The sequence below is a fragment of the Haematobia irritans genome, chromosome 3 (assembly GCF_050003625.1).
Source record: "Haematobia irritans isolate KBUSLIRL chromosome 3, ASM5000362v1, whole genome shotgun sequence".
Classification (NCBI taxonomy): Eukaryota; Metazoa; Arthropoda; class Insecta; order Diptera; family Muscidae; genus Haematobia; species Haematobia irritans.
Window position 1 is genome coordinate 163181220 of NC_134399.1, and position 25132 is coordinate 163206351.

At 34.1% G+C, this 25132-nt stretch overlaps 1 protein-coding gene across 1 annotated transcript; it reads left to right on the top strand.

Moving 5' to 3' along the window:
• The first annotated feature begins 1770 nt into the window (after nucleotides 1-1770).
• Nucleotides 1771-24214, top strand: LOC142229956 (phospholipid-transporting ATPase IF). The gene is made up of 8 exons (XM_075300555.1): nucleotides 1771-1883; nucleotides 1950-2166; nucleotides 2251-2923; nucleotides 9100-9514; nucleotides 9578-10145; nucleotides 15800-16601; nucleotides 23157-23483; nucleotides 23927-24214. Exons 1-8 carry the CDS (start codon nucleotides 1881-1883, stop codon nucleotides 24105-24107), a joined length of 3186 nt encoding a protein of 1061 aa, XP_075156670.1. The 5' UTR covers nucleotides 1771-1880; the 3' UTR covers nucleotides 24108-24214.
• Nucleotides 24215-25132: the final 918 nt, after the last annotated feature.

Here is a 25132-nt window from a genome sequence, read left to right on the forward strand (position 1 = left end):
TGAAAAAATTTTCTATAGAGATAAAGTTTGACAACATATTCTATTGAGATGAAATTTTGACAAAATTTTCTATAGAGATAAAATTCTGACAAAATTTTCTACAGAGACAAAATTTTGAAAAAATTTTCTATAGAGATAAAATTTTAACATAATTTTCTAAAATTTTCTATAGAAATAAAATTTTGATAAAATTTTCTATAGAAATAAAATTTTTACAAAAATTTATATAGAGATAAAATTTTGACAAAATTTTCTATAGAGATAAAATTTTGACAAAATTTTCTATAGAGATAAAATTTTCTATAAAAATAAAATTTTGACAAAATTTTCTATAGAGATAAAATTTTCTATAAAAATAAAATTTTGACAAAATTTTCTATAGAGATAAAATTTTGACAAAATTTTCTATAGAGATAAAATGTTGACAAAATTTTCTATGGAGATGAAATTTTGACGAAATTTTCTATAGAGATAAAATTTTGACAAAATTTTCTATGGAGATGAAATTTTGACAAAATTTTCTATGGAGAGATAAAATTTTGACAAAATTCTCTATGGAGAGAAAATTTTGACAAAATTTTCTATGGAGGAAAAATTTTGACAATATTTTCTATGTAGATAAAATTTTGACAAAATTTTCTATGGAGATAAAATTTTGACAAAATTTTCTATAGAGATGAAATTTCGATAAAATTTTGATAAAAATTTCTATAGAAATAAAATGTTGACAAAATTTTCTATAGAGATAACATTTTGATAAAATTTTCTATAGAAATCAAAATTTGACAAAATTTTCTATAACATAGATATAAAATTTTGATAAATTTTCTAAAGTAATAAAATTTTGACAAAATTTTCTATAGAAATAACATTTTGACAAAATTTTTCATAAAGATAAAGTTTTGACAAAATTTTCTATAGAAATAAAATTTTGAAAAAATTTTCGATAGAGATAAAATTTTGAAAAAAAATTTCTATAGAGATAAAATTTTGACAAAATTTTCTATGGAGATAAAATTTTGACAGAATTTTCTATAGAGATAAAATTTTGACAAAAATGTTCTATAGAGATAAAATTTTTACAAAATTTTCTGTAGATATAAAGTTTTGACAAAATTTTTTTATAGAGATAACATTTTGAAAAAATATTCTATAGGGAGAAAACTTTGAAAAATTTTCTATAGAAATAAAATTTTGAAAAAATTTTCTATAGAGATAAAATTTAGATAAAATTTTCTACAGAAATAAAATTTTGACAAAATTTTCTATAGAGATAAGATTTTTACAAAATTTTCTATAGAAATAACATTTTGACAAAATTTTCTATAGAGATAAAAATATAACAAAATTTTCTATAGATATAAAATTTTTATAAATTTTCTAAAGAAATAAAATTTTGACAAAATTTTCTATAGAGATAAAATTTTGACAAAATTTTCTATAGAGATAAAATTTTGACAAAATTTTTTATTGAGATAAAATTTTGAAAATTTTCTATAGCGTAAATAAGCGTGTAAACTAACTAAACCAATTCATTGAAAGGCATGATTATCATTAGCCAGTTTTCTTTTGTTTTGTATACGGGTGCTATTATGAATTAGCATATCAATTTATAATCATTGGACAACAATTACTACCGTTTACTTTATATCGACGATAATGATTTTCATATGCCTTATCACAAATGATATGTCCACCAAGGAAAGTGGCCACTCACAATATAGCAAATATAAACGAAGAATGAGCGACTTGTGCATAGACCGATTACTAGGCGATTAGTCTGAAAGTCTATAAGGGTAACCATAGACGGTGGAAGGCGACGGATTAAAACAATTCAAATAATGAAATAAATTGCAATACTCGATTACAAAGAAGAAACAATGGTATGGAATTTTAACTGGAATAACTTAATGAGCAGATTGATATTTAAAGCAATAAATCTTACATAGGGTTCCGGAAATAGTAAAAATAATGAAAATCTACGCATTCCAATTGGTGGTCAAAGGGAGGATATCAATGGAGTGCGGCATAAATACCAACAATTGAATCGTATAAAAACCACCAAATATACTCTCCTTACATTTCTACCCATAAACTTTTATGATCAATTTCGAAGAGCTGTGTACTTTTACTTTTTAGTGGTAACAATTATATCGTTTTTCGTAAGTGAGTATATTCTCTTTTTGGCCATTTTGAAGGTTATTACAAAAAATGTTAATTTTGCTTTTTTTTTTAAATACAAATCTTTAGATAGCACCATGTCCCCTATGGTATCCCTAATACCATTGCTATTTGTCATGATTGTTACTGGCATAAAAGAAGCCCATGAAGATTATCAACGTTACAAAAATGACAATTTGGTTAATTATTCCAAAGTCACCATTATACGCAATGGTCAGGAGCAACAAATTGAATCACGTTATATATGTCCGGGTGATTTGATAGTTGTACGAACCGATTGGGATGTACCATGTGATATAGTCTTGCTACATAGTACAGATAGAAATGGTAAATGTTTTGTTACCACAGCAAATTTAGATGGTGAATCAAATTTAAAAACTCTTATGGTACCTCGAGGATTGCCTGCACAGACTGTTGAAAATCTCACCAAGAATATTGGGACTATTGAATGTGAAAGTCCTCGTACAGATTTGTATACATTCAATGGTAAATTGGAATTACAAAATACATCCACGGTATTACCTCTGACCAGTGAGAATCTATTGCTACGTGGTTCGAAAGTGAAAAATACCGAAATGGTTATAGGCTGTGCTGTTTATACCGGAATGTCAACGAAATTGCAATTGAACAGTCGTTACACTGGTAATAAATCAGCTTCCAGTGAGATTTATATCAATAAGTTTTTGATCTTTTTGGTTGTCCTAATGATTGTGGCATGTATCATTTTGTATATGCTGGGAAGGTAACTATTATGAAAATATTGAATTTTAATACAGAGGTAGCTGACACGGAGAGTTACACATTTTAAACGATCCAATACGGTTATAATGAAATCTTAATGACAGGGATTTTTGGTTCGTTGTAACCACATACCGAGAGAAGGATTATGAGGTGGATAACTATCGTTAGTCGACGATAGTAATTTCACAACCTTCGATAGTTGACGATAGTACTATCGATAGTCGACGATAGTGTCGTCCACAATAATGTACATATTAGATTCGTGTTTCAAATTTGTTTAATATTTAAATATGAAAATTTGACGACATTAATGTTTTTTGATTCAAAAGTTTTGGTTTTTCTTGATTTTTGTTCGTCTCCCGGAAACAGTTTGCCCCGCCTTGCAAAATACCCTTTCCGACTCAACGGATGTTGCATGCATGTTTGTGCCGTACAAAACGGCTAGTTTAAAGTAAGAAGCTACTGAATGCCTTGACGATCTACAACTTTTGCTCGTCGTAGATCATCACTGAAGTGCTGGAATCGGGTGCCTGAATTTCCAAGCCAGAGTGTTATATTTTTAGATGGTCGTGAAAGTTCGATGTGTTTACGCTCGTTTTAAACTCCTTTGCAAATTGTTTACATCTGGTCATATTTGAGAGATTTTATTTTTATACCCTCCACCATAGGATGGGGGGTATATTAACTTTGTCATTCCGTTTGTAACACATCGAAATATTGCTCTAAGACCCCATAAAGTATATATATTATGGGTCGTGGTGAAATTCTGAGTCGATCTGAGCATGTCCGTCCGTCCGTCCGTCTGTTGAAATCACGCTAACTTCCGAACGAAACAAGCTATCGACTTGAAACTTGGCACAAGTAGTTGTTATTGATGTAGGTCGGATGGTACTGCAAATGGGCCATATCGGTCCACTTTTACGTATAGCCCCCATATAAACGGACCCCCAAATTTGGCTTGCGAGGCCTATAAGAGAAGCAAATTTCATCCGATCCGGCTGAAATTTGGTACATGGTGTTATTATATGGTCTCTAACAACCATGCAAAAATTGGTCCACATCGGTCCATAATTATATATAGCCCCCATATAAACCTATCCCCCGATTTGGCTTGCAGAGCCTCTAAGAGAAACAATTTTCATCCGATCCGGCTGAAATTTGGTACATGGTGTTAGTATATGGTCTCTAACATCCGTGCAAAAATTGGTCCATATCGGTCCATAATTATATATAGCCCCCATATAAACCGATCACCAGATCGGAGCCTCTTAGAAGACCAAAATTCATCTGATTCAGTTTAAATTTGGTACATAATGTTAATATATGGCCTCAAACACCCATGCAAAAATTGGTCGATATCGGTCCATAATTATATATAGGCCCCACATAAACCGATCCCCAGATTTGACCTCCGGAGCACCTTGGAAGAGCAAAATTCTTCCCATTCGGTTGAAATTTGGTACGTGATGTTAGTATAGGGTATCCAACAACCATGCAGGAATTGGTTCCTATCAGTCCATAATAATATATAGCTCCATTATAAACCGATCCCCAGATTTGACCTCCGGTGCCTTTTGGAGAAGCAAAATTCATCCGATCTGGTTGAAATTTGGTACGTGGTGGTAACATATGATATTTAACAACCATGTGAGTGGATGACAGACTTTCGTAGAAGTTTCTACGCAATCCATGGTGGAGGGTACATAAGATTCGGCCTGGCCGAACTTACGGCCGTATATACTTGTTTTTCTTTTTCTCTCGGTCGCCAAATCCTACTCTGTGTCCGTGCTGCTGCAATCACTTGCCTGCCTTTCGGCGCTCGACCCACTGACAGTGATAGAGCTCCGACGTTTACCTAAAATTCAACACATAATCAAAACTCAGAATTACTTTAAAAGTAAACATTATACCTGTTTGGAGAAAGCGATACATTTCTTCTAATTGGAGTAATAACTATTTTAACCAAATATTTGGCAGCAGACGTCACAATAAAAGCTCAATTTATGCTCGATAGTGCCCAACCAACGATAGTGCCTATAGTTCTCCATCTCTAGATCACCTCCTATAGAAAAATGTTAGGTTTCGACGGTGAAGATGTAACATGTTTGCCTCAACCATGCTATTTTCTCGAACATTATGTGTTTGATTTCAACAACCATTTAACAGATTTGCGGCAAAAATATTCCTTGTTCCCTCCTCTGCGTGTAATAAAGAAATTTGATTTCTGATTTTTTTGTTTGTAGTTTTCCATGAGATTAATAATTTGTTTATTAGTCATAAAGATAAATTCTTTTATTTTTCTGTTTGTTGTTATTTGTGCCAACTTCCCAACAAAAGCGATGAGACTCGCAAACGAGCGCCTCTAACTCTATAGATCCTATAGTCGGGCAACTGAATCTAGAGATTAGTAAGACAGTTGACGAGCACAAGCGGAACACATTGTTCGAGCACAAGAGCAAAGTAACCTAGGCACATGCACATGAAAGTTGTAGTCAACAATAAGAGCCCTCTCGAATGCGACTATAAGTGATGATTGGATTTCAGTCACTTTTGGAGACGTAACTGATCCAAAGAGATGCATGAGGTTTTTCGCCGGACAGTTTACTGACACTGGAATCAAGGAATTAAACCTGGAGATTAGTAATATAGTCGAGGGGCTCCAGAGGAACACATGATTAGAGCATCTGAATTCTCTATTCAACCGTCGAACGGAACGGACCTACTAAGAATTTCAAGTGTGGTGGGATATTAAGCCACCATGCAGGGAAATTCCAAGTCATCCACTGGGCCCAGTGGACGGGTATCGACTGGAGTTATAAATCTGGGCAATGACCAAGAGTTAGGCCCAATTAGTCGACCTGTAGACGGGTCGACAGGTGACGACACTCTGACAAGTCGAACTTTTTCTAAGGTAACGACATCAAAAGGAGGTAATCCCTCACGAAAGAGATTCAAGGAACGCATAAATGCTTTGTTTATCCTAAAGAAGTTAGGATCAGTCGACCCAAGCACGCTGTCGGCTAAACAAAGCGATTCCTTAAAATGGGCTCAAGGAATTCTTGAGACTGGAAAAAGGGAACGATCGCCGAATGAGCTGCATTCCTCCAAAAGGGATCAAGATCGTTTGCCTCAGTTGCTAAAGACAGCCTTGTGATGGCTATCATTAATAAAGGAGCATTGGACGGTATGGTTCCAAAGCAAAAATGGGGGAAATTGAGAATGCTCTGTCTGTCGTCTACTCACAGGTGCTGGAAAAGTTTCCCGGCCCAGATCCTCGACACCAAGAGGCTGGTTGGTATCAAAGACGATTTAAGCTAGTCGCATTTGAGGACCAGAGGTCTATAGAATGTTGTAAAGCTGCTCTGATACTAATTGGTGAAGTTTGGGAAGGAGCAGCAGCAGAGTTAGTCGAGAAGAAAGACATAGGCTGAAACGATGCAATCCAGATCTTCCAACATGTTACATATTCTGTCACATGGTCGCCGTGAAAAAGTAACATGGTGCTCTTGAAATATGTTTGAGGTGATCATATTCCTTCTTTGGGTGTATATAGTACAATAAAAGCTTTGCATGTCATTACAGCATTCATAAATAGAGGACTCAAATGGACTAAGTCATGTCACACGATTGTCTTCGTGGCTCTTGACCTATCGCGAGATTTTTCATCCGCAAGTTTGTCGAGCATCGCGAAAGTGATAGAGCGAATTTGTGGTCTCCGAATCTGCGAAGCACAATAACTTACAGCTGCCGAAGTTACCAATGTCATAAACAAACCCATCCAATGCACTGGGCCCCGATGGAATTTCTATGCTAAGTACTTAATCAGATTCCTTAATTTGTCCTTGAAATCACTCATTATTCCCGATGTCTGGAAAATTACCAGGGCGATTCCACTACTGAAGTCATGCAAAGACTCCCTTATGGAACCATACCTCCCCACCTTTGTAGAGAATTTTCCAGCTATCAACCATCAACACGGATTTCCGTAACATACATACTCGTAGTATAACACCAACAATACAGAACTCAACCAGTCAAGTTCCACATCTGAAGTCATGCAAAGGCTCCCTTAAGGACCATACCTCCCAACCTTTGTAGAGAGTTTTCCAGCTATCAACCATCAACACGGATTTCCGTAACGTACATTCTCGTAGTATTACACCAACAATAGATAACTCAACAAGTCAAGTCACACAACGGCCCTCGTGGCGCTTGACCTTGATCGAAGGCGTTCTATACGGTCAGCCATGCGATAATGTTCTAGGACATTGAAAACACATTCCTATCGGCAGGAACCTAGAGAGATAGAAAGTCAAGGTGGAGTTATATCACCGGCATTGTTTGAATTCTACCTATCTTTTTTTTCCACCCGCTTTTTACGGCGTTGAGATTGTATGATGTTGATGACATCAGCTATCGGGTAAACATCAATATGCTGATCTTACTACTTATTTTACTGCTAGAAATTTGAGGATATCATGCACCAAATCCTCTGTCAGGCAGTTTAATGTAGGAGTGAATGGCGTAACAATTCGGACTACAAACTACCTCAAGATTCTCGAGATTCTAGAAATTTGAGGATATCCTCCACCAAATCCTCAGTCCAGCAGTTGAATGTTAGAGTGAATGGCGTAACAATTCCGACTACAAACTACCACAATATTCTCGGGATGTTAGAAATTTGAGGATATCATGCACCAAATCCTCAGTCAGGCAGTAAGAGTCAATGCTGTAACAATTCCGACTACAAACTACTCAAGATTCTCGAGCTTCTACAAATTTTGAGGATATCCTCCACCAAATCCTCAGTCAGGTAGTTGAATGTAAGAGTCAATGTTGTAACAATTCCGACTACAAACTACCTCAATATTCTCGGGATGCTAGAAATTTGAGGATATCATGCACCAAATCCTCAGTCAGGCAGTAAGAGTCAATGCTGTAACAATTTCGACTACAAACTACCTCAAGATTCTCGGGGTCACATCACGCCACTGCAATTTGGTATATTTTCATGGTAGAAATAAAATCCTCAACTCGTTTACCGGCAACACTTGGGGTGCGGACAAGGAGACCTTGTTGACGAAATATAAGGCAATTGACCGGAATGTGGTAAACTATGTAGGACGAGTTTGAACACATCAAACAACTGATACGCAAGGGAATAACATACAGACTTGTCCGAACGCTACCCTTAGAACTGCGTTAGGATGTCTCCACAGTACATCTCTGGATCATCTTTATGTGGAGACCAATATCATGGTCGTGCATAAACACACAACAGCATATCCATATCACTTTGGCATGTAAGGGCTGATCTTCACCTTTTAGAGCGCGAGATCCAGTGTTAGAAAAGAGAGCATCTACATTAGGTAGGTCTGAAAAGAATTCATGAGGATAATAGGTTAGGTTAGGTATGGTGGCAGCCCGTTATTTCAGGCTGGCTTTTCAGTCATTCACTATTCAGTCCACAGTGGTGAATTTCTCTCTTGTCACTTAGTGCTGTCCGATTCGATGGTTAGCTAAATGACGAGTACGCTTTCGGTAGCATGTAAAAATAATATAAACAAACAAATAAAAGTGACATATCTAGATGGACAGAAATTCTAATGTGAACCAGAGAACGGCCGCGATCTACCGCAATCGACCAGTGTATTTAGTAAACACCAATATTTGCAATCTTAAAACACCAATTGGTAAAAATATTTCAACTGTCGGTGTTTGTTAGTAGGAGTGTTGGTCTCTCGAAAACACCGTAGTAAAGCAATCACACAAATTGGTTACCCATATCTCAGCAGTTTGGTATTCTCTTATTTGGTGCTCTCTCAATTCTCTTGAGCTAATGTCAATTGCTGGTAATTGTTGTTGTTGAGTGCAATCACACTTAAGGGCCACACTCGTTTTTTGTTTACCGAGCGTTGTTACGATGTCGATTGGTTTAAGATTGCAAGACACTGCAAACGAACATTGTTATATAATGGCGGTGTTTTTATTATCGCATTTGTATCAATATATGTTAAAAGATCGCATGGTAATTGGTGTCTTGCTCACTGCCACCGACATTTTGTGGCTAAGATTGCAATACGAAAAAAGCCACCGGTTGCAGTTCTCTGTGAACTTCGTAACAGCTACCCTGTATATTGAATATCCTTCAAATAACACAATTTCCTTAAATTTTAGATGGGAAGAAGTAAACGTTGTACCATTTATGGATTACTTGGGTCCACCAATTCAAGTTAATGCTATATCCAGTATTATTGAAGATTTTTTGGCTTTCTTGATTCTCTTTAATTATATGGTGCCCATATCCATGTACATGAACATTGAAATCTATCGAGTTCTCAATGCATTTTTCATACAGCAGGATCAATGTCTTTACGATGATGAGACCGATCAAAGAGCTGTAGTAAATTCGTCAAATTTAAATGAAGATTTGGGTCAAGTAAACATTCTATTTTCGGATAAAACAGGAACTCTAACCAAGAATGAAATGATCTTTCAACAATGTTCGATAGAGGGGAAAAAATATGTATATCACAAATACTATTTGGAAGAAGTGGAGACAAAAAGAAATTTGACCATAGAGGAATTTGAGGTTAGTTTTGGCTAGGTTTCCCTTAAAGTTTTGAGAGATTAAATATTTTTTCTTTCTTTCCAGGCTCAACAATTGGATTTTTTCAAAACATTAACTTTATGTCATACGGCTCAGTTAGCTCAAAATCAAATGGAATCGAGTACCAATACTGAGCTACAATACCAAGCTTCTAGTCCCGATGAAAAAGCTCTACTCGATGCTTGTAGCCAATTGGGTTTTATTTATTTGGGAGATGACAATGATCTATTGAAGATACAAATTGGCCCAACAAACTCCCCCGAAAAGTTACGAATAGAGGAATTCAAACGTTTACATGTATTGGACTTTTCTTCCGAACGAAAACGTATGAGTATCATTGTGGCCGATTCGGAAAATCGAAAATGGTTGTATACAAAAGGAGCCGAAAGTGTTTTATTCGATTTGTGTTCGGAGCCATCAAAGGATATGATCTTGCAAACTGATCCTCATATAACAGAATTTGCCAAGGAAGGTTTAAGAACATTGGCTGTGGCCCGAAGGCTAGTGCCCGATGATGAATATGAGGAGTTTTGTAATGATCTAAGTGAGGCCCATGTATCATTGGATCAAAGAAAATATTTAATGGATGAATGTTATAAGAAAATTGAATGTGGTAAGTTGTGCAGATATATAATGGTCCAGATAAATAATAAGGGAATTCATAAATATATTTAATATCCTATCAATCGGGCACAAATGATTTCTGTTCAATAACTTTCATCCCAATCCTTCTAAAATTCTGAATAGGCTGAAAGATATCTAGCCTAGATGTTTTTTTATTATAATTTTTTGCTATTTACTACAGATATGAAATCTGTCGTTCTTTATACCTCTGTTTAAATCTGTCAGTCGAAATTTCAACTCTTAGCGCCCATCCAAAGCTAGTGAAAAACATGTATATCCGGCCGTAAGTTCGGCCAGGCCGAAGCTTATGTACCCTCCATCGTGGATTGCGTAGAAACTTCTTCTAAACACTGTCATCCAGAATCGAATTACTTAAGTTGCGGTAACGCTTGCCGATGGCAAGGTATCTTAAAACCTCCTAACACCATCTTCTAAATTGTATGTAAGTCCATACGTGGTATATATTAAATCAAAAAAGATCGATCCAATACGCATATAATTCAGTTTGACAAAGTAGACATAAAATTTTGACAAAATTTTCTACAGAAATAAAATTTTAACAAAATTTTCTATAGAAATAAAATTTTCACAAAATTTTCTATAGAAATAAAAATTTTGACAAAATTTGCTATAGAAAGAAAATTTTGACAAAAATTTCTACGGGAATAAAATTTTAACAAAATTTTCTATAGAAATAAACTTTTGACAAAATTTTCTATAGAAATAAAATCTTGGTAGATTATTTTTGGCTCGAGTGGCATCCATGATTATGAACAGAATAAAATTTGAACAAAATTTTCTATAGAAATAAAATTTTGGCAAAATTTTCTATAGAAATAAAATTTTGACAATGATGAAAATTTTATTATGAACCGAATAAAAATTTAACAAAATTTTATCTAGAAATAAAATTTTGACAAAATTTTCTATAGAAATAAAATTTTGGTAAATTATTTTTGACTCTAGTGGCAACCATGATTATGAACCGATATGGACCAATTTTGGTATGGTTGTTAGCGACCATATACTAACACCACGTTCCTAATTTGAACCGGATCGGATGAATTTTGCTCCTCCAAGAGGCTCCGGAGGTCAAATCTGGAGAATGTTTTATATGGGGGCTATATATAATTATGGACCGATATGGACCAATTCTGGCACGGTTGTTAGAGACCATATACCAATACCATGTACCAAATTTCAGCCGGATCGGATGCAATTTGCTTCTCTTTGAGGCTTCGCAAGCCAAATCTGGAGATCGGTTTATATGGGGTCTATATATAATTATGGACCGATGTGGACTAATTTTTGCATGGTTATTAGAGACCATATACCAACATCATGTACCAAATTTGAGCCGGATCGGATGAAATTTGCTTCTCTTTGAGGCTCCGCAAGCCAAATCTGGGGATCGGTTTATATGGGGGCTATATATAATTATGGACCGATGTGGACCAATTTTTGCATGATTGTTAGAGACCATATACCAACACCATGTACTAAATTTCAGCCGGATCGAATGAAATATGCTTCTCTTAGAGGCTCCACAAGCCAAATCTGGGGATCGGTTTATATGGGGGCTATATATAATTATGGACCGATATGGACCAATTTTTGCATGGTTGTTAGAGACCATATACCAACATCATGTACCAAATTTCAGCCGGATCGGATGAAATTTTCTTCTCTTTGAGGCTCCGCAAGCCAAATCTGGGGATCGGTTAATATGGGGGCTATATATACTTATGGACCGGTGTGAACCAATTTTTGCACGGTTGTTAGAGGCCATATACCAACACCATGTACCAAATTTCAGCCGGATCGGATGAAATTTGCTTCTCTTTTAGGCTCCGCAAGCCAAATCTGGGGATCGGTTTATATGGGGGCTATATATAATTATGGACCGATGTGGACCAATTTTTGCATGGTTGTTAGAGACCATATACCAACCCCATATACCAAATTTCAGCCGGATCGGATGAAATATGCTTCTGCTAGAAGCTCCACAAGCCAAATCTGAGGGTCCCTTTATATGGGGGCTATACGTAAAAGTGGACCGATATGGCCCATTTTCAATACCATTTCAATGCCCATTTTCCGACCTACATCGATAACAACTACTTGTGCCAAGTTTCAAGTCGATAGCTTGTTTCGTTCGGAAGTTAGCGTGATTTCAACAGACGGACGGACGGACGGACGGACATGCTTAGATCGACTCAGAATTTCACCACGACCCAGAATATATATACTTTATGGGGTCTTAGAGCAATATTTCGATGTGTTACAAACGGAATGACAAAGTTAATATACCCCCATCCTATGATGGAGGGTATAAAAAATATTGCAGCTGTTGTCTATAATTTGCACTTGTAAAAACAGAAAGTCTGGGTCAACGATTTCAAACATTTTACAATTCATATGTCAAAATTCGTTTTTATTATTCAACATAGTTCCCTTCAAGAGCGATACAACGATTATAACGACCTTTCAATTTTTTGATACCACCTCTTTCGGGCGTCCACTGCGTTCACCGTCCTCCGTGCTCATTACATCATGCTTGAATTTTGCATACCAATCAATTGTTGATTTCCCTGGTGCAGAGTCCGGAAACTCATTATAAAGCCAAGTTTTTGCTTCCACCGTATTTTTTTCCTTCAGAAAACAGTATTTTATCAAAACACGAAATTTCTTTTTCCCATTTTTTTACAATGACAAAAGTTGCTTCACAAAAGACGCTCTATCTCACAAACTAATTGACTTACAGACGTCAAATTTTGACACGAATCATTTGAAGGTTGGTACCATATAAAAATAATATGCATTTAATACTAGCGACGTCATCTATGTGTCAGACCGGGGACTTATCAGCCTACCTGTTATACGGATTTCAGTAAAGCATTCGACCATTTCAACCATACCCTTCTATTAACGAAGTTTGATTAAAATGGTTTTGGAGAATAATTATTTAATACTGCCACTTCTAGGTATTTCTTCGGATGTTCCTCAGGGGAGTCATCTAGGTCCCATACTGCTTTGCTTTTAATAATGATTTGCCAGTTATATTAAAATATTCTAATGTATTGATGTTCGCGGACGATGTTGATTTTGAATAAAACACAAACTATTTAGGAAATTATTGTAATTTTATTTTATTATGATATATTGGTATTACTCAATTATGTATGGAACAAAATATCGGCCAAATGGGCGCCGCGACCTCGGTGGCACACCTCCATCCGATGGTCCACATTTTCGATGACGCTGAGGCATAATTGAGGTTCTATGCCGTTAATGTGCCGAATTATCTCATCCTTTAGCTCTTGAATTGTTGCTGGCTTATCGACGTACACCTTTTCTTTCAAATAACCCCAAAGAAAAAAAGTCCAACGGTGTCAAATCACATGATCTTGGCGGCCAATTGACATCGCCATTACGTGAGATAACACGGCCATTGAATTTGTTGCGCAAAAGAGCCATTGTTTCGTTAGCGGTGTGGCAAGTGGCACCGTCCTGCTGAAACCACATATCGTCCACATCCATATCTTCCAATTCGGGCCATAAAAAGTTCGTTATCATCTCACGATAGCGAACACCATTCACAGTAACTGCCTGACCGGCCTCATATTGGAAAAAATACGGCCCGTTGCCGCCAGCCCATAAACCGTACCAAACAGTCACTCTTTGTGGGTGCATTAGTTTTTCGACAATCACTCTTGGATTCTTATTCGCCCAAATGCGGCATGCCATGGTTCAAATTGAGTAAGTCTGAAATAGAGAAATGTCGAATAAAATTCGGAAAAAACTTGGCGTTTTGGTGTGGTTCATATTCAACATCGGCCCTTACAATTTAACCACCCTTTATGCAAGGCGGGTACGCTTACCATTGCTCCACGGTGGCCACATAAAGGTATGTTTCTGTTAAATAAAGTTTCTTTTCATCGGTTCATGGGCGCCGAAAACTATGCTTTATAAATAGTACTACTTACAGCTGTGTGTTGCTTGTGCGCTAATGGTTATTGCGATAATTGTCTGTTGATGACAATGACAGCTACGTAGCCCGGTGGATAGTATGTTGGCTTACAAATTCTTTGGTCCGCTGTTTGATTCTCCGTCCAGGCGAAAGATAAAATTTAACAAATTTATTAAGTCAAATAATTTTGTTTGTATTACAGAAAAATGTGATAAGGACTAAATAAACCCCGTGGAAGTAAGAAAGATGTGAGGGAAGATGTAATGAGCCAGAAAAGAAAGATTTTTTTGAGTTAGTCTTTATGAAATTGTTTTTACATTCTGTAAAAGAATCAACGTTTATCACAAAAAAGTATATACTTCCAAACAAATTTCCTTTTAAGCAAATGGGAAATGTTATTTGTTTGTCTAAAATTTCGTTTGGGAAGAAAGAATTATTTTTTGCGTGCACAGCTCAATTCCGTAATTGTCAAGTAGGAGGACTATGTAACTTTTATTATGAATATTATCCATGGCAAAATTTAATATAAAGTTTCGTTTCGGAGAAAAATTTATTTTTGTTGTGTGTAACATACAGAGAGCCCTTTTGCATTACTAGCAAATAGTTGAGACATAATCGTATTACCCTATACCATCCATGTAATACAGCGCTAGTTATGTTACACAAGGGACGTAAGATTACTACAGTTAAACCGATATCCTTAGCCCGATATATCAGGCTAAAGCTCCATACCACAGTAGTGAACTTCTCTCTTATCCCTGAGTGCTTCCCGATTCTATGTTTAACTCAATGACAAGGGACCTTATTTTTATAACCGAGGCCGAACGGCGTTCCACATTGCGATGAAACCACTTGGAGAAGCATTGAAACCCTCAGACATGTCACCAGTAATATTGAGAGAGATAATCCACCGCCGAAAAAATAAAGGTTTCGTAACTTTCTATAACAATGATACAAAAATTGCTGAAATATTAGAAATTGAAGAATTGAGGAAAACGGCCTCACTTGTAATCATTCACAATAAGTCATCGATTTCTATCTTCGGCTTCCCTACAGTCAAATAAGTCAGATTGAGACTGTTTCCAAACTTATATAGCTGTCGAACACAAATATTAGCCAAAATGAATTTTATTTTCAACACGGTGTAAATTACAGATCACGGGAATATGTAATTTTCATACTGGTTAAACAGTTTGGAGACTCCTTGTGCCAATGATATCGTGGCAAAAGTAGACTGTGCAAATCTCTCAACGAGATAACTGAGTAGATCAATATTAACCTAGTAAGTATGGCTTGTCACAAGAACATACCAACGAACTGCCACAGCTCAAAAATTTTATTTTGATTCATGCAAGAACCCTTAGGTTAGGATTTTCATATACGCTAATTATGACCATATTTTTAATCTTCTCTAAACTAAATAAAAAACTTTGTTATATTAACGAAATGTGTTATTGAAATTGAGCAAATGAAACAAATTCGTTGATATAACGATTTTTTTTAGTTATTTTAATAAAATTTTTGTTAATCAACGAAACGTTTCGTACTATTAACAAATATTTCCATTGTCGCAACGAGAATGTTTCATTATATCAATGAAATAGATTCGTTGACACAATTTTAATGAAATTTTTTAGGGTGAACCATTTAGAAATTAAAATTTTTTTATTAAGATTTACAGCTCCTTGGAGCAACAGCAGTGGAGGATGCATTACAAGAGCATGTAAGTGAGACACTTGAGGCCTTACAAAAAGCAGGTCTAAAGATATGGGTATTGACTGGTGATAAAGTGGAGACAGCTGTGAATATAGCCTTAGCTTGTGGTCATATTTCTGAGGATTCATATCAACATTTCATTATTGATTGTCACTCTAAGGATAACCTAATGAGTTCTTTGCAAGCTTTGAAGTTCGATCAGCCTAACAAAAAGATATCTCTCATAATGGATGGAATAAGTTTGACTGTTGCCTTAAAAGATGCCCCCTTGGAATTTCGCGATATTGCCCTAAAATGCTCTTCGGTTTTATGTTGTCGCCTCAATCCATTACAGAAATCCGAAGTTGTTACTCTCATTAAGAAGCAGAAAGGTTTCCTGACGGCAGCCATTGGAGATGGAGCCAACGATGTGTCGATGATTCAAGAAGCCGATGTGGGTATTGGTATTATGGGCAAAGAAGGTTTACAAGCGGCTCGCTGTTCTGATTTTTCTATAGCGAAATTTTTTATGCTCCAACGTTTGCTATTGGTACATGGCCACTACAATACTGCCCGTTTATCGTTCTTGGTTCTATTCTATAGTTACAAAAATATTTTGATTACCGGCATAATGGTCCTATTTCAATTGTACGATTTGTATTCTTCAACATCGGTTTATCATTCGTTGTACATGTGGCTTTTCGATGTTATCTACATTTCCTTCAGTTTCACATTTTTGGCCATAAGTGAGAAACCCTACTCGGAGGAGGTACTAATGAAGTAAGTATCAGTAATAGATGAGATTTTTATTATTTGGGTACACAGAAAAAAGTATCACCAAAATATTCCTAATTAAAAAGTTGATTGAAGTTGAAAACTTTTTCAATTAAAAAACAAGTGAGGAAAGTCTAAAGTCGGGCGGGGCCGACTATATTATACCCTGCACCAATTTGTAGATCTAAATTTTCGATACAATATCACATCAGTTAAATGTGTTGGGGTTGAGGTTTGTCCCAAATACATACATTTAAATATCACTCGATCTGGACAGAATTTGATAGACTTCTACAAAATCTATAGACTCAAAATTTAAGTCGGCTAATGGACTAGGGTGGAACACAATGTTAGTAAAAAACAAGTAAGGAAAGTCTAAAGTCGGGCGGGGCCGACTATATTATACCCTGCACCACTTTGTAGATCTAAATTTTCGATACCACTTTGTAGATCTAAATTTCCGTCAAATGTGTTGGGTGATATATATAAAGGTTTGTCCCAAATACATACATTTAAATATTACTCGATTTGGACAGAATTTGATAGACTTTTACAAAATCTATAGACTCAACATTTAAGTTGGCTAATGCACTAGGGTGGAACACAATTTTAGGAAAAAAAATGGGAAACATTTAAATCTGAAGCAATTTTAAGGAAACTTCGCAAAAGTTTATTTATGATTTATCGCTCGATATATATGTAGTAGAAGTTTAGGAAAATTAGAGTCATTTTTACAACTTTTCGACTAAGCAGTGGCGATTTAACAAGGAAAATGTTGGTATTTTGACCATTTCTGTCGAAATCAGAAATAAATAAATATATATATATATATATATATATATATATATATATATATATATATATATATATATATATATATATATATATATATATATATATATATATAGAAATCGGTTCAGATTTAGATATAGCTCCTATATATATATATATATATATATATATATATATATATATATATATATATATATATATATATATATATATATATATATATATATATATATATATATATATATATATATATATATATAGGAGCTATATCTAAATCTGAACCGATTTCAATCAAATTTGACACACATGACTATACTACCAATTGTACTATTTGTGCAAAACTTCAACCAAATTGGGCCAAAACTCTGGCCTCTGGGGCCATATAATTCCATATCGTGCGAAAAATATATATGGAAGCTATATCTAAATCTGAAGCGATTTCAATCAAATTTTGCACACTTGACTATACGACTAAGTGTTATGTTTGTACAAAATTTCAAGCAAATCGGTATAAAACTCTGGCTGCTGGGTCCATATTAGTGCATATCGGGCGAAAGATATATATGGGAGCTATATCTAAATCTGAACCGATTTCTTCCAAAATCAATAGGGTTCTATTCTGACCCAAATTAGGAACATGTGCCAAATTTGAAGGCGATTGGACTTAAATTGTGACCTAGACTGTGATCACAAAAATGTGTTCACAGACAGACGGACGGACGGACAGACGGACATGGTTATATCGACTCAGGGACCCACCCTGAGCATTGTTGCCAAAGACACCATGTGTCTATCTCGTCTCCTTCTGGGTGTTACAAACATATGCACTAACTTATAATACCCTGTTCCACAGTGTGGCGCAGGGTATAAATATGGGAAACATTTAAATCTGAAGCAATTTTAAGGAAACTTCGAAAAAGTTTATTTATGGTTTATCGCTCGATATATATGTATTAGAAGTTTAGGAAAATTAGAGTCATTTTTACAACTTTTCGACTAAGCAGTGGCGATTTTAGAAGGAAAATGTTGGTATTTTGACCATTTTTGTCGAAATCAGAAAAACATATATATGGGAGCTATATTGAAATCTGAACCGATTTCAATCAAATTTGGCACATATGACTATATTACTAATTGTACTCCTAGTGCAAAATTTCAACCAAATTGGGCCAAAACTCTGGCTTCTGGGGCCATATAAGTCCATATCGGGCGAAAACTATATATGGAAGCTATATCTAAATCTGAACCGATTTCAACCAAATTTGGCACGCATAGCTACAATGCTAATTCTACTCTCTGTGCAAAATTTCAATTATATCGGAGTAAAAGATTGGCCACTGTGGTCATATGAGTGTAAATCGGGCGAAAGCTATATATGGAAGATATATCTAAATCTGAACCGATTTCAACCAAATTTGTGCAAAATGTCAATTAAATCGGAGTAAAAGATTGGCCTCTGTGGTAATATGAGTGTAAATCGGGCGAAAGCTATATATGGGAGCTATATCTAAATCTGAACCGATTTCAACCAAATTTGGCACACATAGCTACAATGCTAATTCTACTCCCTGTGGAAAATGTCAACTAAATCGGAGCAAAAAATTGGCCTCTGTGGTCATTTGAGTGTAAATCGGGCGAAAGCTATATATGGGAGCTATATCTAAATCTGAACCGATTTCCACCAAATATGACACGCATAACTATAATGCTAATTCTAATCCCTGTGCAAAATTTCAACTAAATCGGAGCAAAAAATTGGCCTCTGTGGGCAAAGGAGTGTAAATCGGGCGAAAGCTATATATGGGAGCTATATCTAAATCTGAACCGATTTGGATGATATTTTGCAAGTTTTTCGAGACTCATAAAATATTCGGATGTACGGAATTTGAGGAAGATCGGTTGATATACACGCCAATTATGACCAGATCGGTGAAAAATATATATGGCAGCTATATCTAAATCTGAACCGATTTTTTCCAAAATCAATAGGGATCGTCTTTGAGCCGAAACAGGACCCTATACCAAATTTTAGTACAATCGGACTAAAACTGCGAGCTGTACTTTGCACACAAAAATACATCAACAGACAGACGGACAGACAGGCAGACAGACGGACATCGCTAAATCGACTCAGAATTTAATTCTATGACGATCGGTATACTAAACGATGGGTCTCAGACTTTTCCTTCTTGGCGTTACATACAAATGCACAAACTTATTATACCCTGTACCAAAGTAGTGGTGAAGGGTATAATTAGTTAGTACTATTATCCTTTTAATCAAACTAGAAAAATTAAGTCAATTAAGGTTAGGTGGCAGCCCGAAGTATCAGGCTCACTTAGACTATTCAGTCCATTGTGATACCACACTGGTGAACTTCTCTCTTATCACTGAATGCTGTTCGATTCCATGTTAAGCTCAATGACAAGGGACCTCCTTTTTATAGCCGAGTCCGAACGGCGTTCCACATTGCAGTGAAACCACTTTGAGAAGTTTTGAAACCATTAGAAATGTTACCAGCATTACTGAGGTGGGATAATCCACCGCTTAAAAACTTTTTGGTGTTCGGTCGAAGCAGGAATCGAACCCACGACCTTGTGTATGCAAGGCGGGCATGCTAACCATTGCACCACGTTGGCTCCCTTCAATTAAGGTAATGATTGAAATTTTTTTAATTTTCAATTAAAAAAATAATTGATACAATTAACTTTTTAATCAAACTTGGAAGAGTAAGACACTTATGGCGTTTTCTTTTCTTGTATAAAATGCGCACTTTTTTGCATTTTGCCAGGAAAATGCACTTTTTAGGTTCTTTTCTAAAAAAAAACAGGCAAAGGTGCGAAAAGGCTTCGAATTCGTTTGTTAAAATAGCGCCAGGCATAGAGGCAAATTGCGGGCATTTTCAGCACCGCCGACAAACGAGAATGCTGCGATTGCCCTGTTTCCTTCTTTGAATTCTTTTCTGCCCGCTTTTTAAAAAATTTAAAAAATGCGCATTCTGTACAGACAAAATGAAGACAATGCATTTTTTTCAGAAAAGGAAACACCATTAACTCTGGATATTTTTTTTTTTCAATCTTAATTAAAAAAAATGAAACTATGAATTTTTAAATCAAACAAAAAATTATTAAAAATAGTTATAGAAACTCATTGATTAAAAATTGTTTCGCTTTTAATTAAAAAATTAATTGAATTTTGCAATCAACATCAATTAAAACTTTAATTGAATCAATTAAAAAATTAATTGAAATTTGCTATTGAAATCAATTATTTTTTTAATCAAGAAATTTTTTGATACCCAATTAAATCTGTGATTGATACTATCATTTTCACGATTGAAGACATTTCAATTAAAAAATTAATTGAATCAATTAATTTTGTGATTGAATCTGAAAAACACATTTTTGTGTGTATAGACATGTAATTAAGACATTGCAATTAAGTTGACGTTTTGTTTAACAATTTTCGGCTTTTCGATTTCTAAAGAATAGGGTGCATAGCAATTTTAGTAGGCGGGTACTACACAAAAAAAAATCTGATTTAATCACGAAATTAATTGATCCAATTCTTTTTAATTTAAGTGTCTTCAATCACAAAAATGATAGTATCAATCACAGTTTTAATGAGCATAAAAAATATTTGATTACAAAATTAATTGAGAAAAAAAAAATTAAATGAGAAAATGTCAATTAATTTTTAATTAATTCAATGAAAAATGTAATTGATGTTGATTGCAAAACTCAATCATTTTTATACCCTGCGCCACACTCACACAAAAAAATTTCACGAAAATTTTTCCAATTAAAATTTTAATTGAGTTTTAAAAAATATTCAATTAAAAATTTAATTGATTCAACAAAATTTTTAATTGAAACAAAAATCAATCACAAAAATAATAGTATCAATTAATTTTTTAATTGGATCAATTAACTTTTTAATTGACCTTCAATTAATTTTTTAATTGATACTATCATTTCTGTGATTGATTTTTGTTTCAATTAAAAAATTTGTTGAATCAATTAAATTTTTAATTGAATATTTTTTAAAACTCAATTAAAATTTTAATTGGAAAAATTTTCGTGAAATTTTTTTGTGTGAGTGTGGCGCAGGGTATAAAAATGATTGAGTTTTGCAATCAACATCAATTACATTCTTCATTGAATTAATTAAAAAATTAATTGACATTTTCTCATTTAATTTTTTTTCTCAATTAATTTTGTAATCAAATATTTTTTATGCTCATTAAAACTGTGATTGATAGACATTGAAGACATTTCAATTAAAAATTAATTGGATCAATTAATTTCGTGATTGAATCAGAAAAAAAAAAATTGTGTGTTGTGGAACAGGGTATTATAAGTTAGTGCATATGTTTGCAACACCCAGAAGGAGACGAGATAGTCATATGATGTCTTTGGCAATATTGCTCAGGGCCGGCCCCTGAGTCGATCTAGCCATGTCCGTCTGTCCTTGTGTTTGTGAACACATTTTTGTAATCAAATTCACAATTTTAGTTAAATAGACTTTAAATTTGGCACAAGTATGTATTTTGGGTCAGAATAGAACCCTATTGATTTTGGAATAAATCGGTTCAGTTTTAGATATAGCTCCCATATATATATCTTTCGCCCGATATGTACTTATATGGTCACAGAAGCCAGAATTTCAGCCTGATTTACTTTACATTTTGCACAAGGTTCAAATTTAGATTTAGCTCCCATATATATGTTTTTCTTGTTTCGGCAAAAATGGTCAATATATCGACATGTTCCTTGTAAAATTGCCACTGCTAAGTCGAAAACTTGTAAGAATGATTTAAATTTTCCTATACTTGTAATACGTAGCTATATGATTCCCATATTTTTTTTACTAACATTATGTTCCACCCCAGGGGATTATCCGACTGAAATTTTAAGTCGACAGTTTTTTGGAAGTCTAACAAATTTTGCCCCGATCGAGTCTGATTTAAATACATGGATAGGGGAACAGAAACCTTTTATATAGCACCCAACACATTTGAGGGATTTGATATGGTATCGAAAATGTGGATCTACAAGTGGTGCAGGGTATAATATAGTCGGCCCCGCCAGACTTTAGACTTTCCTTACTTGTAAGTAGTTTGAATTACTTTCTTTACTGACATTGTGTTTTTAGTTTGATTATTTGAAATAAATTTTTAATTAAAAATTTAAAAAAAAAATCCATCACCTTTTTTAACTGACTTAGTCTTCTGAGTATGATTAAAAAGTTAATTGTATGAATTAATTTTTTTATTAGAAATTTAAAATTGAGTTAATTAACTTAATGTTTCTATCTTGATTAAAAAGTTTATTGCGATTAAAAATGTTCGTTTAATATAATTAAATTAAAATTTAAAACAAAATAAATCTTAGTCTACATTTAAAGCTTTTTTATCTATAATCCAGATTGAATGTCTCATTTAATTTAAAGATTATTTTTAGATAAAAAAAATGATTTCCTTTACTTAAAGTAAAATGTGACTTACTTCAAGGGAGGGACTTAAATTTCATAGATTCGTGTCATAATTTTAATAAAAACAACATCTTAAAGCTAACTTTATAAACTTTTTTAAATATTTTTTTTGTTTCTTTTATTTTAAACAAATTGGTCATTAAAAATGCTTGTCCTAAATTTTGGCTGCAAAATCTTTCATATTAGGTATATATTTAATAATATTAAAAAATTATTATTTTATGTAAACATTTTCTATTCTTTAATTCACATAAATTCTTCTCTAATTTATTTCAGAAATCCTCAGTTGTATCAAAAGAATTGCCAAAATCGTCAAGTTCGTTGGACAGTATTTTTGCGGTGGATTGTCAACGGAGCCTTGCACTCCATTGTGGTTTTCTATTTTGCCTACTTCTTTCTCACACTTAATAATGTGATATTGAATGATGGCCAGACTGCAGAATATTATATATTTGGATCGATTTTAATACAAATGGTAGTGGTTGTAGGAAATCTGAAATTAATGTTGGAATCGCATTACCTTAGCTACGTTTACATAGCCATAATAGTGGCTTCGTTTCTGGGATTCATACTGAGTACTGTTATCTACAACTTTATCGATTTGTAAGTATATAAATATACAAATGGATATTATACAAGGTAGCTGAAACGAAATGTTGTCAAGTTTATACTGTTATATCTATTAAACTACACTCAAAAAAAGTTTAATTGCATCCAAAGATTTTGACCTTCCCTTAAGGATTTCGATATTAATTTCGATGATGCTTTTTAAAAAATAAAAGAAATTATTATGGCTACCTATTTAGCTTTAAATCTAGAAAATTAAATTTGCGATATATTAACAAAGCTATTCATGTAAAGATAAATATCGGTGTAAAAAAGTCAGGTATTACATATTTACTTCAAAGTAAAAAATGTTTCCTTAAAAACTTTAAATAAAAGAAGAAAAATCTTCAATATAAGTCTTAGCCTATATTTGAAGCTTTTTATCTTTAATCCAAATATTCAATATTTCTATTTACTAACATTTGAATTTTCTTTTTCAGCCCCAACAATCCTGGCCTATATCATGCCTATAATCGTGTCTTCTGCTCTCTACCCTCTTGGCTCTTTACGATTGTAACGGCAGTGGCTTGTCTTGTCCCAGATTATACGATGAAAGTTATACGTGATTTATTTAGGAAATCCTCTAAGGTGCCGCGGTATGAGCCAAAAGGAAGTATTTAATTTTTTTGTTTTTAGAAATTTTCTAAATATTGTTTTCTAAAAATTGTTATTATTATATGATTTTGCAGTGTTGAAAATAAAATCCACATAAAAATGGCAAACGAAAACATTATATTTTTATTTTTTTGCTAGTTTGTTTCGGGTAAACGTCTTAGTATTTTATTTTATTTTTTTATTTTTTTTATAATCAAGTTGCCAAGTCGAAGTGATTCATGATTTACTATGATCTTAGGTAAAATTGTTCTTCATAGGGTATTTGACTATTAAACTGTCTTCCTATTTCAATTGAGAAATATTTTATAGTTCATTAACATTTTTCTTTATCGATTATTGTCAAAGAGCTTTGTGTTTTTTATACCCTCCACCATAGGAGGGGGTGGGGTATATTAACTTTGTCATTCCGTCATAAGCGTAGGAAGGCCTCTGGGGAGGGGGCTTAGACCCCCCCAGAAAAATTTTAGCCCCCCCAAGAATTTGAAAACCTATTTACGATTTTACATTTTTATAAAAATTAAACAAGTATATACTCGTACAACGCACAAAGTTCCACTAAAGACTTTCATGCACAATCGAATTACTTGGGTTGTGGTAGAAGTCTGATATTTATGAAATAAAGCTGTGGTTGAACTTATGATTTAGTTGAATAAAAAATAGTAATTGATATTAAAACTATTCTTTCATAAATTAATATCTTAATAATGCACCAAAAAAGTATTGCCAAAAAAGAAGTGAAAATGTTCTTTTTGGGTCTGGAAGTGGTACAAAATTGGCGGAGAAGCGATGAATGTAATATGAACTTGTCATAGAACGAATGTCCACTGTTTCAACAACCGTTGCAAGGATTTTGCATCACTTCTTAAGGTGTGATCCGAATTCAGTGCTTTGTATGTGAATTAAAAATTTTGTGACATTTTCCCAAATAAATAATTTTTATGCTTTTTTATGATTTTTAATACATTCTAACGCTTGTTTGAAACGTTTTCCCTCCAATATTTTCAAATATTATCGATTTTTCCATAATGGAT

Excerpts from the sequence above, each read along its gene's own strand:
- LOC142229956 (XM_075300555.1), top strand. Across the intron at positions 2,167-2,250 it reads AATTATATCGTTTTTCGTAA|ATAGCACCATGTCCCCTATG; the intron begins GTGAGTATATTC and ends ACAAATCTTTAG. Across the intron at positions 9,515-9,577 it reads TGACCATAGAGGAATTTGAG|GCTCAACAATTGGATTTTTT; the intron begins GTTAGTTTTGGC and ends CTTTCTTTCCAG.